The sequence below is a fragment of the Sinocyclocheilus rhinocerous genome, unplaced genomic scaffold, assembly GCF_001515625.1.
Source record: "Sinocyclocheilus rhinocerous isolate Xijiao unplaced genomic scaffold, SAMN03320098_v1.1 scaffold14, whole genome shotgun sequence".
Lineage (NCBI taxonomy): Eukaryota > Metazoa > Chordata > Actinopteri > Cypriniformes > Cyprinidae > Sinocyclocheilus > Sinocyclocheilus rhinocerous.
In genome coordinates this window covers 1,448,892-1,460,621 of record NW_015629561.1, presented here as the reverse complement: position 1 = coordinate 1,460,621, position 11,730 = coordinate 1,448,892, and the positions used below count along the sequence as shown (strand labels likewise).

Below are 11,730 nucleotides of genomic sequence, written 5' to 3'. Positions count from 1 at the left end.
TATATATATATATATATATATAAACTTAAATTCTAAACTCTAAGAATCCTCACCCTAAAAATTCACATAAGCTCACATCTGCTGGTAAACAACAGTGGTGACAAACAAAGTTTTTGACTTCCTACAAGATTCAAGATTTTTTATTTGTCACATACATGGTTACATAGAGAATATATGACCAGCAGTGAAATGTAAGCTTTAGTTTTACTCACATTCATAGAGAGACAATTGTCCTGGCACCATGATGTGAGTTTCTCTACCTCACCAAAACAGACGGTAAAGAAAATGTGCGAGTCAGCACATAAGTGACACCATGAAAATGATCAAATCAAAGAAATGGAAAATAGGAGGTGTGATTTCTGATACTCATATCATCATATCTGATACAACATAGGTGTGTGAGTTCAAGATCAAACACTTGAATGGAAAAGTCACAAGCACATCACTTTGATGTTTTCAGTGAAAGCATGCATTTCAGATAGCCAAATCATGTTGAAACTAGACAAGATGGTGTCACAAATTGACTTAGGAAGCAATACTAAATAATACTCTGTGAAAATATTAAGTATTTAGTGCACAGTCTGGGGGATATATATAGAATATTCAAATTAGAGGTGGGCGATATGACCAAAAGCCTATATCTTATACAGCCTTATGAGTAATTTTTTATACAGTCTTATGAGTATATGAGTCATTTTATTCCACGATAAGAAAATATATCATGATGACAATAATTTTTTGCTGAAAATAAAAAAAATTTGGATGTAAGATTGCATTTCACAACAATCACATTACCTCTGTACAAATGGTACATCAAACAATTCAAACCTGTTGGAGATTTCATCCAGGCAATATAGAATATAAGTCTCTGGAGTGTTCTGTGCTCGTCTGTGCAGACAAAGGCAGAACAGTTAGTATGTTTTGCTCAAACTTTCACCATGGTATTAGAACTGGTACACCGTTGTCGCTTGCGAAAACACAATGACGGTGCTGTGGGTGTGTTACATTTACAGATTACGGGGCGGTAATATTATAATGAGATCCCTTAGCAACGTCACCAAGGGAGCGAAATCAGACGCGCTCGTTTTCTCAGACGCTTGCAGAAAAAGGCTTACCAAAACAAAGTTACTGGGTTAATCTTTTTCATGTTTCCTTGGTTGGTAGATGCACCGTGGACCTGATTATAGCACTTAAAACCTGTACAAGTCAGATTTTCATGATATGTTACCTTTAAGATGTTTTTATAACGTCTCAAGTTTAAATTTCGAAAGCAAAACTGTATTAGAGTTAGCAAGTTTCTGTGAATGTTTCAGTTAACTCGGAACTCTCTGACTGAACTGACTGATAGATCTAATAAATAAATAGATCTATAAATGTTGACGAACCATATGTAAAAACCTATACTAAAACACTTTCACAGCAATGCCATTCTCTCTTCCCTGAAATCTTTTAAATAATCATATCAGTAGTTTGCAATTTAAGTAGTCTATTGCAGACTTAACCAAAACATTATTATTTTGCGTCATTATACGAGAACTCGGATCCATGCCACTTGCATTTTGATTACAGCAGGGACCGTCCCAGTCAAGCAACCTGGGTTCAACTGCCTTGCTAAGGAGCGCACAATGGTGGTAAGCAGATAAGGATGTTACCTGCTAGCATACATGTTGCAAGTGTGGGAAACAAGTGTCTGGTTATGCAACTATAGTATATATGCAAATATAGTCTATATGAAGGATGGTCACCACATAAGGAGATACGTCATCAGACAGGGGACTTCTGAATTTTCTCAAACATGAAAGGGGCACATAGGTGTATGAGTGTTTACCGTAAGTAACCTCCAAACACCTGCTGGTAAACTATTTACACAGATGAGGCACTGAAACCTCGGCAAAACATTACAAATGAGTTAAGGGGCTGTGTAAAAAGAGTAACTAAATGAATCAAGGCTTTTATGACAATGCAATTCAGGACACAGACAGACACAATGCTGGGTGCACTGCAAATGTCAAGTCATTATATTGCTCATGAAATGTCTATACTCAAACTGTAATTGCCCAAATGTTACTAATGAAACATCAAATCGACTTCTGTTCCCATAATAATGACTCTACTGCTATATAAAAACACGCTTTAAGTGATGATTTTAATAATCTGGCAGTTTTACACCCCGGATGGTTAAGAATAAGGGCCACAACAGCAAAAATTGCAGGTTTAATACCAAGTTGGGATGATCCAGGAAATAAAGATGCCTGATCAGCATTTACCATGAAACAAAAAACCTAATCTAGGGTTGCTCTAGGTGAACCGTTTATGAATGGAACATCCATATTCACAGAATTATAAGTTGCTTATAAATGGAAAGTTGTCCAAAAAGGAAGTGAAACATAGAAAAGACTACAAAAAACTGATCATTTTGATCTCTATACTGAAGAAGCAAAAGATGATGAAGTTGATGACTCACCACTCCATTACAATAAGAAGGCACTTCCTGTTTTGGTACAGATTCTCATAGACGTCAATAATCCTGACGATGTGGGTACATGAGGAGGCCCGCCAGTGTAGCTCCACTTCTAGCCTAGCTTTGGGACAGTCATGAAGCATCTTAAAGAGAAGATGAAAAGGAGACCAAGTTATTTAGTTGCAAAAGCATATACATATTTACAATTTATATTTCTTATATATTATATAAAAAGGACAAACTCTCTCTCTATACACACATACATACATATACTGTATATATATATATATTCTTGTCTGTTTTTTTATCTGCCACTAACCAGATTTGTAGAGTTTTGCCTCCCCCTACAGGTAACAACCCCTTAATACATCAAGATCTAGGCATTATGTTTTTGCCAACATCATGCTAACAGCATGCATTTTTTTACTCTACACTTTTTACATTTACATTATTGTACAGTTTAGTCCAAGTTATCTTACAGCATGGTATTTTAAACTGATCATATCCATTAGAAATTCTTTAATTTGGGACAGCTCCAGTGTAGTGACTCTAATTCAGTCAAGTCGGGTCACAGTTAATGTGGTTTGATGGTCAATCATGGATGTCATTTTGGAGTGCTTCTGTCAATTCCTAGTATGAGATTATAAGAGCGAATGGTGTATATAAGGGAAGGAACTGGGTGGTGATTTACATAAAATTCATTGCACAACGATCAGACAATCATGATAAAACTGATCATACTCTAGTCCACTATTTATTTGTGAGATTCTGCCGATTTCTGTAGATGATCATCCACTAAAGAAATTGAATGTAACATTGCTTTGTACTGTATTCAGTTTAACACCAAAACATTGCAATGCTACTCTTTTAAATGTTACGTGAGTGACCTCATAAATCCCTTCATAAACCAATTAAACTCCACACATCCCAAGACCAACGCATATAATCTACTGCAGCCAACTAAGCAATGGTTTTGCCCAAATGTAAAGACTGTAAGTATAGATAAATGTCCTTCATTTTTTTTTTTAAATGATGGCTTTCTACACTATACCCTTAAATGTTCTGTCTAAATGGAACATCCAGTTTCACTCCCAAGTCAGAGCCCTGGAAATTTGCGCCAGCATACATTCTCTCTTGTCCAGATAGCCGGCTTAAGAGGTTTCAGGATTCCTCTCTTTGCACACTGCCCACATCACGCCTGTGAAACCTCATATCATCAATCCAGTCTACTGGGGCTAAACAGCTTATTTGGCAGAGCTAAACCAGGAACCTTCATTTGCTAGAAACCAACCATGTATACAGGTGTGATTCAGACCTACTTGTCTGATGTGAGAGGACCGGTTATCACAAATGTAAATGAAAACCAAAATAAATACATGTATCATGTCAATCTCACATCTGATGTCACCCACACACTGCACAACAGACAGTAGCAGTCACAAAGCCTTCTCTCACCAAAGCCCTCTAGTTCTCAAGCACAGACTGATAGCTGTAATATTTCATTTCAAGGTGGCATTTCACCATTGCTCAGTAGAACAAGAGGGTTTTTTTTTCTGTTCATATTTAGTAGCCTAGAGTGTGATGGACCTGAATGACTCCACTTCTACTTGACTTGACTGTCATTTCAAATACCATATTAGGGTTTGTTAAATGTTTTGACATTTGATTGCATTTTAAATGACAGATGGGATAACCTCACACTTAAAAATATTAAAGACTACTCAAATATGCCAATGTCTAGTTCCACTCAGTGACTGATTTGATGTGGAAAAGAGTAGACGGCAAGAAATCTAAGCAGTGTGATTTGCTACAATATTTAAAACCACATTTTATATTAAAACACTTTTTTTAATCATGCATGCAGTTTCAAAATAATTTGTCAGACCACACAATGAAGTTGAAGGCAAAAAAAAATTATTAAAATTGGTGGGAAAGATAAATAATGGCATTTATGGGACCAAATATATAGAAATAATTTTCTTTTATTGATACGTGACTTCCATCATTTTATGCACTCAAGTAAAAGTTTCAACTTTCTAATTATATAATTGTTTTCTAATGACTAGTATTCTTCTATTCCAAACCACTGCAGAGATGTAATCATTTTGCTGGCTGCAATAAACTCTTGAGAAAATGAACACTAATGATTGGAAACAATTTGTTCTATTATTTAACAGCATTAGAAGATTTATTCAAACAAACTACCGGTCAAAAGTTCAGAATCATTACGATTTTTCATGTTTTTGAAAGTCTATTTTGCTCACCAAGGTTGTGTTAATATTTAATATTGATAAAGAAATTTTCTTTAGCACTAAATCAGCATATTAGAATGATTTCTGAAGGATTATTTGACACTGAGGACTGGAGTAATGGCTGCTAAAAATTCAGCTTTACCATCATAGTAGGGCTGGGCGATTTTTCCGATTTTATCGATTAATTAGAATTGAATGTTTTGCCACGATTAAATTTTTTATAAATTGATGAATCACGATTTTGAATTGAAATATTACCAAACGTTAGAATTAGACACATTGACAATATGCCAATGTTAACAGTAAAGAGAAAAGAATGATCCACCCACATGTCGGCGCACGTGATTAACCGCTCACGTGTGACACGCTCTGTGAAGGACTATAAGTAGAATATATCACTAGGTGCCATTCAGACAGAATGCACTTCTGTGTTTACAAAGATGTGCCGCGGGCAGTGGAATAGGAAAAAATGCAGGAAGATGGGAGTTGAACTTTTACCTTGAGCGCCGCGTTTTTAGCATGTCGTTTCATGCATGAGACGCTGCAATAGACGCGAGCGCAACAGTCAAACGCGTCCATGTTTACATAGAAAAACTGTGTAAAAGCAGCAATCGAATAAAAACCTGTAAAGAACTACTACTACTGTATGTCTGAAATTTCATGTTTGCATCATGGTGACAGGCTGAAAGCTGCTGTTCATTGTTTTTACAGTACATTTAGAGCCTAGTTAATAATAGTCTACTGGTGTTATACCTTCAGTAATTTGGAATTACCTTGACTTTTGATTTTTTTTAAAGCATTTTCCTTGTATTATTTCTGAACATATAATATGTATAAGACAAGTTTGTAGAAGATGTAGTTGTAGTTCATCATCTTTTTTACAAAGATATTTAACGTTAACAAGTCATTTGTTTAATATTTACATCATGTTAACAATTTCATGTGTGGAGCACTTAAAATAGAAATGTCTTTTTCTAAAGGATTAATAAAGAAAAAGTTACTTGAATCATGTTGTAGTTACATTTTCAAGTTGACTAGTTAAAAACTGTAACAATCGAGAATCGGCCAAACGTTCTGAAAAAAATCTAGATTTTATTTTTTTTGCCATGTCGCCCAGCCTAGGGATGGCTCGATACCACTTTTTCAGAACCGATACGATACCAAAAATATACCGATATCGATCCGATACCAGCGCAGTTTTTTTAAATGAGTGTAGAATTTCTATACCTAAATGTGTAGGTCGATCATCAACGTCTTAAATCATATTTCTATCACTGACGAAAAATATGTTACGGTAAATATGTAAATATACTTACATTAAAATAGACTAATTTAATTAGCCTATTCTACTTACGTTTGTATGTGAACTCGAAATCAACCCCAACTTTGCTTTAAACAGCATCGCAAGATCTCCTAACCGAAGATCACATGATCACAAACGGAAATCACTTCCATAAAGTGACCATCGCATGTTCCCTTCGCTAACGGACTTCTGGAAGGGCCCTTCGTAAGGCTGTGAATCTTTGGGTAAAACAGCAAATCGATTCGATTCAAGAACAATTTTTGCAAATTCAGAACGATTCAATTCGATTCGATTCACAATTAAATTTGATTCGATTCAATTAACGATTCGATTCTGCATTCTTTAAGTGCATTCACAGGATTATTTAAATGATTCCTCTAAATTTTTATTTATTTAGTCATTTAGCAGACGCTTTTATCCAAAGCGACTTACAAATGAGGACAATAAAAGCAGTCAAAACTAACAAAAGATCAACAATATACAAGTGCAAATGACAAGTCTCGGTTAGTCTAACGCAGTACACTTAGCAAGGTGTATATATATATATATATACAGTGGGTGCGGAAAGTATTCAGACCCCCTTAAATTTTTCACTCTTTGTTATATTGTCTTAGATCTTTGAGTTCAGCTCATGAAAAATGGGGGCAAAAACAAAAGTGTTGCGTTTATAATTTTTTGTTCAGTATATATATATATATATATTATACACACACACACACACACACACACACATATAAACACACACATATACACACACAAAGAAAAACAAGCAGATATAATAGAAAAAATAGAAAGCTAGTGTTTTTTTTATTTTTATAAAAAAACAAACAAAAAATCCCATGATCGGGATCTTCTTGATGATTTCATTTGATTTTTTCCTCAGGTCTACATCCATGATGAAAGTGCAGCGGAAGCGCGACGAAAAAACAGTTAACGTTACGAGACTCGCCAAAGGTCAAAATGAACGAGGAGAAGCGTTGTGTAAATTAAAGCCGCAGTCCCACACATTCTATCCGGACAAGAGCAGCGATTTTCCGATTAACCAACAAATGAAAAGCAGTCTGCTGGTTCGTGAACTAAACGTATAATTCCCATGAATCTGCCCCACCCAGACCGTCTCCTCCACAGAACAGCTGTTCCTCCATTCTTTCAGACTTGAGCTGTTACTTTGCCGATTTATTCAGCAATTCACAATCACGTTTCGTTCAAGTTAAACCGAGTAAAACACAAGGGAATCATATAATAGTTTGATCAAACAAATGCTCCGTGTATTCTTTACACAAAGCTAACTGTAAAAGCTCAAACTATTAATTAATATTAAAATGACATACTTTTCATATACCAAACACAATTATTTAAATTTTCTGCAGAGAATAAGGTAGAGAATATACTTTATAGTTTTTGTACTGTAATAAATTATATGTCAATTAGCACTGCATCATTCATAAATGTTATTTATTTATTGTGTTTATTGTCTTAACGTTTCAGTTCATTCTGCTTTTTATACAGCTGCAGATATAGCCTGGCACGTCTTAAGTTCTATGAGCGCGAGATCACTTCTCTCTCAAGTGCGAAAACTTCTTTATCTCATTTTCATAAAATAAAATGCTATAGCTTATTTCAAGGTTGTTGTTAAAGCTGTGGTTATTTTAACGGTTTCCTTCGTACATTCAGTTTAACAACATTGTTAAAACACATTTCTCATTCAATGGAACTGTGCGTATGCTTCAGACACTTAAATTTTTGTCCCGTCCATGCAATAAATGCGCAGCCTTCGACTGCTCAGGTAATGATCATTGAATCGCTATAGAAATCACGATTCATTCGATTCTTAGCTTTTTAAATCGATTACTGTCCGAAATCGGCCATTCACGATTCAAAAATCCATGTTTCAGATCGATGCATTGCATCGTCAGGGTTTGTAATCGATGTAGCGAGAACACGAGTGAATCGTTACACCCCTAGCCCTTCGTGAGAGGATTCAGTTGTTCACTTTCGTTTGGAACGTCCCTACAAATGGCGTCCCCTTCCCAAAGTGCCCTTCAAGGGCGCAAAAAAGCCGTTTGGAATTCACCCCATATAAGGGATTTCCTGGAGGGTCATGAGTTCCGCAACTTCTGTGACTGGATATGTGGATTTTCTGTGCGAGGGCGCCCTCTGGCATCCAGTATGAATGAAACAGACATCATGTGTTTATAGTGCTAATGGCCAATCCATCATTTTTGGGGGAATTTTTATTTTATTTTATTTTTAATAAGTATCGGTTTAGGCACCGGAACAGTTTTAAAAGTATCGATTTGGCACTGGTATCGAAAAAAACCCAAACGATACCCAACCCTAGTGTGCATGCTGTGTGTAAATAAGGGAACTCTGAATGAAACTGCGTCATAAAGGGTCTAAAGGTGCACTAGGTGCATGTAGCTTGCGTCACAGGAACAGAGATTTGAAGGGCAGCCACCTGTCCGGCCTGAATGCAACTGGAACATCTATATTAGACTGTAGTGACTTTATGATATTAAATGTCATTAACAAATCTGGCACTTATCACTGTGAGTGACAGGGAGGAAGGGACATATGGCAGGTGGCACGAGCTTTGTTTTGCATGTGAAGAGGATATGAAAGAAGGGGTGGCGTCACGTGTGGTGTCGTGTGAGAGGGGAGGGAGTTGGTTTTCTCCAATGAAACATGTGGTGGGGCTGAGTGTGCTCCAGTTTCACTGGCAAGCCCCAAAGCACCCTTGATATCCTGCTAATGTCCTGACAACAAATAACAACCTGCTGAGACTTCAAAATACACAAACAAATATGACACCCATGGTGGCATACTGGCACACTTTTTAGGAAAAAACACAAAGTAGTCTTCATGGTATTTTTATAATAACAGCAATCAAAGGTTCTAATCAAAACTGCTTTTGCTTACAAAGTCATTCAAGTTCAGTTTTATGATTCACGCTAACACCTGCAATACACTGTAGGCTTACTAAGTATGTTTACAAGCACAGTCATAATGGAGAAGCAGCTGTTTTTTTGCATAGTCATACTACAGTCTTCATCTGTCTCTCAAATAGGGTTGTAACGGTAGGAGATGTTCACGTAGGGCTGGGTGATATAGCTAAACAAATTATCACGATATAATGTTTCATATAATTTGGTATCGATAATTATTGAAAATTAAACAGAGCAGTAGAAAAAAGGTTTAAATTTAACCACTGTATTTTTAATTTACCCAATTTATTAAGGCAAACAACAACTTATTTTAGTCTTAAACAAAATAACAAAATAAAATTGAAACAAATATATCCTTATATTTTATATGCAGATTAAATAAGTGTTAAGGAAACGTTTGGCCCATCTTCTGAGGCCACAGGAGGGCGCAATGAGCAAAATAATGCACCTCATTAAACGGTTTATTCAATGCAATGAAAATAACGGCTGTCTATAAAAAAGTACATAACGTCTAAACTAATATTTATAAATCAAATATGATTTTGTAAATTGCATAGACAATAATGAACAAAACAGCATCATGTATTTATGCACAGCTTAATACAAATAGCCAAAGCGCCGATCACACGATTGCATTTAAACTAGGGCTGAAACGACTCCTCGAATACAAAAAATCATCGAGGCAAATTGTTTGCCTCGAGGCTTCGTTCAGTCCATTCACTGTAACTACACACGGAACACCGTGTTTCCCCACGGACCATTATTACTGACGCACAACCCGATAAACGCTGGACCAGACCATAGACTGTATAAAAAAGGGACCAGACTTTTTTTTTTTTTTAAAAAGCGCTGGACATATTTAAGACCGTAAATCAATATGGTGGCTAGTTATAATGTCCCTACGTCAGCTATGTTTTGTGAAAGACTAAACGCCCATGTGCATAAAAATACCACAGAAAAAAAGTTAGTCAATATCACACGAAGAGTGCCAGTTTTCACCTCTAATTACCCAATGATATAATTGCGAGAGAAAGTAGGTTATTGAAATATATATTTTCCTCCCATCTCGTTTTAATTCCCTTTTGGGGTTCCGTAGTACACGTCATTTTCTTTCCGACACTGTATTGGGATGTGGCGGATTGCGGGGGGTATGGGGGGGGAGGGGATGACGATGCCAGCTCAACAATCTTGATCTCTATCAGCCATCGGCGATGGACAATGGCATCGTCTATTGGCCCAACCCTATCTCAAATAAAACTAGGAAATGTTTATTTAATTTTTCTTTCAGAGCAGCTCTGGTGATGTTCATGTTTATGTAACTTAGATGCTGAAAACACCATGTATGCGTACTTCAGTGTGTAGTAAATAAAACGACACCACTCAGAGACATGCAGAAACAAGCAGATTATTTATATAGCTGTCTCTTTGCGCTTTAATATTCACAGACACATAACGTTATCATATCTACTTTTGATTTATCCATCCATCAGATGTGGATCCATCAGCATGTTTTACGTGACATCCTCGTTATACTGTAAATTCCATGTTCACGACTGCACCGGGATTCCCTCTGCATCACGGAAATCATATGACCTTAACTTATAACTTATTATAAATGCGACATACCTTTATCTGCACAGAGGGATGGTGTCCACGAATATGAGCGAACATGTTGGATGTATTGCCTGCTTTTACAGCCACTTTGCGTCCACATTTTTTGCAAATTGGATCCGTCCTCAAGGACAACCCCGCATTCGTTTTTTTTTTTTTATATATATATCCGAAGTAACATTATTCCCATATTTCCATGTCTTTTGTGTTTCACATTAGAAAAAAAGTTTGAAACAACATGAGGGTGAGTAAATAATGTCAGAATTTTCAATAATGGATGAACTAGTAATTCAATTGCTGCTCCTTTAATACCCACAGATCTACAGGAAAATCATGCCCATCTGTTATCAGTGTTTTGCCTTCACCCACTCAGTGGGAGAATAGCAGATGTGGCCCATTCACCTTCCTCAGGCCCAGTACAAAAGATCATCTCCACACGCACACAAAAGAGCGGGGTGAGGGGTTTCTAGAGGATGAGAAGGGAGGGCTGGAGGTGGACGGCCAGAATCTTCCACCTGCTTCTGTTTAGGGACTGAAGAGACTAACTTTAGTATTAACCGCTCTTTGTGCAGAGTATGTGTTTGGGGAATGTGCATGTGTGTGATGACAGACTATTGCTCATTGTGATGACTGGCCATCCACATGTCAGAGTAAACATGTTTGTGTCAAAGTGTCTTGATCTGATTAAAGACATCTGCCAGTGAGAAACTATTAGTGTTCAGGAGCATGTTGATCATGTTCACGTTCACATATGTACATGTGTGCTTGCAAACATAAAGGCCATGGACCTGTTCATGTGTGGATGCATGCATACTCACGCTAACACACACACACGTATACAAACTATTGGGAGTATTACAAGCGTTCTATTTCATCCTACCCTGAACTGCATCCAATATCATTTCATCAATCTGATAGTATAACTCTCTCTTTCTCGCTCTCTCTCTCTCACTCAACCACACACACACACACACACACACACACACACATACACACGAACTGGCTTCACCCTGCTTCAAAAGAATATTTCTTTCATCTTCTTTCTTTCATCACACCTTCTAGACAAAATATTATGATAATAGGTTTTGAGGCTTTCATGTTCTCACAAAGCAGACAAAAGTTTACTAATAAATGCTTTAGCACAAAGACAGAGCATAT

The 11,730-nt window shown here is 36.7% G+C and overlaps 1 protein-coding gene across 1 annotated transcript in view; it reads right to left on the bottom strand.

Moving 5' to 3' along the window:
• LOC107739280 (MAP kinase-activated protein kinase 2-like) overlaps positions 1 to 11,730 on the bottom strand; it is a 60,155-nt gene that overhangs the window by 5,644 nt on the left and 42,781 nt on the right. Inside the window, exon 2 of the mRNA XM_016551344.1 lies at positions 2,465 to 2,604. Coding sequence (XP_016406830.1) covers positions 2,465 to 2,604 — 140 coding nt within the window. The remainder of the gene's footprint in view (positions 1 to 2,464; positions 2,605 to 11,730) is intronic.